General features: G+C 31.2%; 1 protein-coding gene across 1 annotated transcript; it reads right to left on the bottom strand.

The window, feature by feature from the left end:
* Positions 1 to 1,254: 1,254 nt before the first annotated feature.
* On the bottom strand, positions 1,255 to 3,687 carry LOC107821130 (MADS-box protein FBP24-like). Its single transcript, XM_075227329.1, has 6 exons — positions 3,492 to 3,687; positions 2,992 to 3,058; positions 2,684 to 2,848; positions 2,406 to 2,447; positions 1,995 to 2,268; positions 1,255 to 1,572 (listed from the first exon to the last, which is right to left on the bottom strand). Exons 1-6 carry the CDS (start codon positions 3,677 to 3,679, stop codon positions 1,568 to 1,570), a joined length of 741 nt encoding a protein of 246 aa, XP_075083430.1. The 5' UTR covers positions 3,680 to 3,687; the 3' UTR covers positions 1,255 to 1,567.
* Between the last annotated feature and the right edge of the window lie 736 nt (positions 3,688 to 4,423).

Below are 4,423 nucleotides of genomic sequence, written 5' to 3' on the forward strand. Positions count from 1 at the left end.
CATTAATTTTGAATCGCATCATGATTTTAAAAAGATCCTTGCAATTATATAGCCATTTAGATTTTAAAATTTTAATTTTAAAGTAAAATCGCATTTCCTTTTTTAAAAGGTTAGGAGTCCACACCTTCTAAATATATGTCTGCTTAGAAAGTTAATTCTATTGATGATAGCAGAGTTGTTTGTGTAGTTCCTAGTTGCTATAACTGATACTTGGGACAATTGTCCAAGAAATCAGTGGTTTGATTTTTCTTTAAAAAAATTTTGGTTACCAAAAAAATGATGAATAAAAATTTTTTATTACCAAAAATATATAGTAGTCCACACCATTATAATGCAATTCACCAAAATTTATATTTTACCATCAAAATTACTGCAAAGGATAAATTTGGAATTGTTTTCTTATTGAAGGCAGACAAAATAGGATAATATAGGAGGGCGATCATCATATTAATATTTCTGATGTTAAATTACTATTAGTCTCAAAATTAGAGAGGATGAAATTATGCCAGGGTAATGCGATCCATAACTAGGGATGAGAAACTACTGGAGTGTGAAAGGGACGGAAATAACTTCTGGAAATATGAAGGAAAATGTGGGAGAGAAATACTTAAATGATATTAGCTGGTAATAATGTAATATTGATGGTGGTGATTAAATTAACTGATCATAATTAACTGAAGAAAATGACTCGCCTATTGGTAATTAAATGTTGTAATTATGGGACTTTAGCTTTTGCTTGAAAGAACCCTTTTATGGTGCAAAATAGGGCTTGTCGTCTATGCTTGAATCAGTGCTTGGATCGCTTGAAGATAAAAATTTAGGTCTGAGCTTCAATTTCTATATTATAGGTTGACTGTGAATTGGATCCCAAGCTTTGTTTGTCTTTAGCCAACCACTTTGGTCTAGGACTAATTCCTCATTTCATTTCTTTGTTTAATTCTATGTGACGGACTCTTCTTGGGTGTGTTATTTGTATGATTTGCTTAAGGGGTCAAGTTCCATCCCTCCCTTTATCCCATATATCCCTACCCTTTATTTTCTTTGAGGATTAGTTTTCATAATTGCTTGTTATGATCTTGAATTTCTTGTTACTCACATTTAGCAAATATGTCGGTGCACTGATTTTAATTAATTGAACTGTCGATTAACAAGTTCATGCAAAAAGACATTTTTGTCTTTAGTACTAGGAAAATCAACTTCTTAAATCATAACGACTGTTGTGATCACGACTCCTCATACCAGCTATTAAGAAGAAACTATCTTTTTCCAGCCCCATTACTTTAAAGGATAGTGCAATTATAAATCTATAACACTAGTAAATCTTCTATAGGATCACTTATAAGCATTCTCAGTTCCTATATATCTCTAAGCCCACAAATCACTATAGGTACACGCATAGGGAGAAATTCCAAGGTACAATCAATAGGTCCTTAATCAGATGCATAATAATTAAATAAAGTATGTTTCCCAAATATGCCAAAAGGAAATTGTAGAATTATCCACTAGGAATTTCACTGGCCAGCTTCATTCCCAGCAATTGGAGCTCCTCATAATAATTAAAGCATGATCAATCTGCAAACACAGAAATGACAGCTTTACTCTGATGGATTTAAATAAAAAAATCTTATTAGTAATAAAGAGACCTATCATTCACAAATATATGAAATTGATAACTAGATTATAAGATACCTACATGTTTACACAGTCAAAACAAGAAAAATATAAACCAGTTCAATATACACTAATGCTTTTGTTTTTCTAGATCATAAAAAAGTTGTATTTAATATAATGTGTCAAAATCACATATGATAACATCTAGTTATCAACTTCAAAAAGTTTCAGACAAATTAGGACAGTGGAGTAACATATTAACCAAATTAACCAAGAGGTATTAATGCATGCTAAAATTCCCACATATTAGTCTCAAGAAAAGGAGGGAATACTTAATTAAGAAAAGAGCTTAAGAATTTGAGTGCGTTATTAAATATAATTACCTTTTAAGTGAGCATAGCTACAACCAGGAAGATCAGAGTCGTGAAGTTTAGGGTGCGAAGGCTGAAGGCGATAGGCACAAGTAGTAGTACTATAGCTAGCTGCAGCAAGTTGAAGTACATTACTGCTGCTGGGTTGTACTTGCTCTTCACCAAAGAATGAAAACTGAGACAACAGTGGCTGCTCTCCCATTAGATTCAGTTCAGTAATTGCTTCTTCATCATTATGCTCCATTACTGATGCTGACTGTTGCTTGTTCATTTGATTGCTCATCAACTTCATAAATTAATTCCAAGTCAATAGGAAAACTAATTAATGGCTATACTTAAAATAGTTAAAGCCAACATTTTGCATTTATTAAGAAATTAATAGACAACATAATTTTCATAGTGATTAAATGCGATAAAACTTACCCACTGGTACATTTCTTGATTGTCCTTCTCCAGCATTTTCTCCTATACAGGACATTATTGAACAATATAGAAGAGAATCAACATCAACAAATTAAGGGAGAATAATTTTTCTCATTTTTCACACTGCTGCAGCATGAGCTCGTGCTGCAATCACATTATGAAAGTTGTAAAAACCATTATTTCTTGAGTAAATTTTTTTGACCCAAAAAAATTTGTTCTTGGAAAAATTAAACCGCAACTTTGTATAAAGTAAATTAAAAATAAAAACCATTAATTACCTTTCTAGCTCTGACCTTGTTAACTGCGAATTCGAGCTGCTTCTCAAGTTCATTCAGTTCTTCATACTGTGCTGAGCTCAAGTCATCACCTTTGTATCTTTGAAGGCTCAACTGAAGGTTAAGCGTATCCCTCTTCATTTTAGTAATTTCATCATAGAGTTCAACCTATAAATTTAAATTTCAAGTGAAAAATAGATGTGAAGAAATTATAAGAATCTTTAAGTTATAAAATCAACCCTAAAAGAAGAGAAGAGAAAACAAATTAAAAGAAAAATAGTAGTCCAAGATTGGTCGTCTTTTATACGTACCCTATTATCTTGAACTGGAATTGAGGCACCAGTGGTTTGGAGATACCTACTAATAATCTCGCTCATGCTGTGAGGTGAAAAAAAAGAAATCTTGTTAATGATGCCATATAATATCACTTAATTTCAAGAAATAACCTTAAACGAGAAGGTATAGACTTCAAAAAAGAACCCTAACTTTGTCAGAACTTAATGTCTAGGCACTCGAGTTGGTCAACTGAGACACTGAAGACTTGACTAAAACTTGAAGAAAAATAACTCTTCAAAAACACACGCATTTGGAATTGCAACTCAACTAGTACCATCAAGAAATTATAAAGCCATAAATAAATTTTAAAAAAAGGAGCATAAGAATCTCATAGTTAGTTGAAAATCAACCACAGAAAATAAATTGATGCTCATAATTTATCATAAAAAAGTCACTACAAAGCCCATAATTATCATGCAAAAAAGATGTTTAATTTTCAGAAGAAATCTAAATGAGAAAATAATATTTTAAAAACCTGTGGGGTTGACTGCTGTACTCAAATAATTTGCCTTTGCTGGAGAAGATGATAAGTCCAATTTGAGCATCACAAAGAACAGAGAGTTCATGAGTTTTCTTGAGAAGACCAGCTCTTCGTTTCGAAAAAGTGACTTGCCTGCTGGTTTTGTTCTCTATTCTCTTCACTTCTATCTTTCCTCTCCCCATTATCACCAACTATTCTTTAATGTATCTCCTAATTAAGGTTAAAATAAACCACAAAAAGAAAAAAAAATTAATCCTCGAAAGACATATACATACATACATACATACATATACATACATACATATATATATATATATATATATATATATATATATATATATATATATATATATATATATATATATATATATATATATAGATATGCATCAAATTAGAAACCTAGATTTTAATGGCGAAACAGAAATCCTTTTCTACTCTTGAATTTTCTTGGTAATTTCCTTGGAAATGCAACAAAAATATGTGCTTAAAAAAAACTAAGATCCATAAAGAGAAGGATGAAAAGTGTAAGAAATGGAAAATTAGTAAAAACATTCAGTGTAAGAAATGAAAAGTTTAGTTTACTGAGGTTTATAGAGGAGATTTATAAGGAAAAGCAAGAATGGCTATGTCTAAGAGTTTACCTTTGTTCTTGTAGTGTTTTTTCAGGTTGGCTTTCTGATTTTGGGTAGTGGTGTGTCCTCTTTGCAATCCTCACCTATTTATATAAACTAACTTCTCAAATTCCAAAATCCTCCTCACGTTTAATTTTCTTTATTTTTAATTTTACCCACTATAAAGAAGAAGAAAAAGAAGCTTATTTTGGCCGCTTTCTTCATGATTTAGTTTTCTTTTGGAGTTAGATGGCTAGTTCTTGTGAAGTAATGAAGCTTTTACTACTACGTTTACACACACACACACACACACAC

Source organism: Nicotiana tabacum, chromosome 12 (genome assembly GCF_000715075.1).
Source record: "Nicotiana tabacum cultivar K326 chromosome 12, ASM71507v2, whole genome shotgun sequence".
NCBI classification, from domain to species: domain Eukaryota; kingdom Viridiplantae; phylum Streptophyta; class Magnoliopsida; order Solanales; family Solanaceae; genus Nicotiana; species Nicotiana tabacum.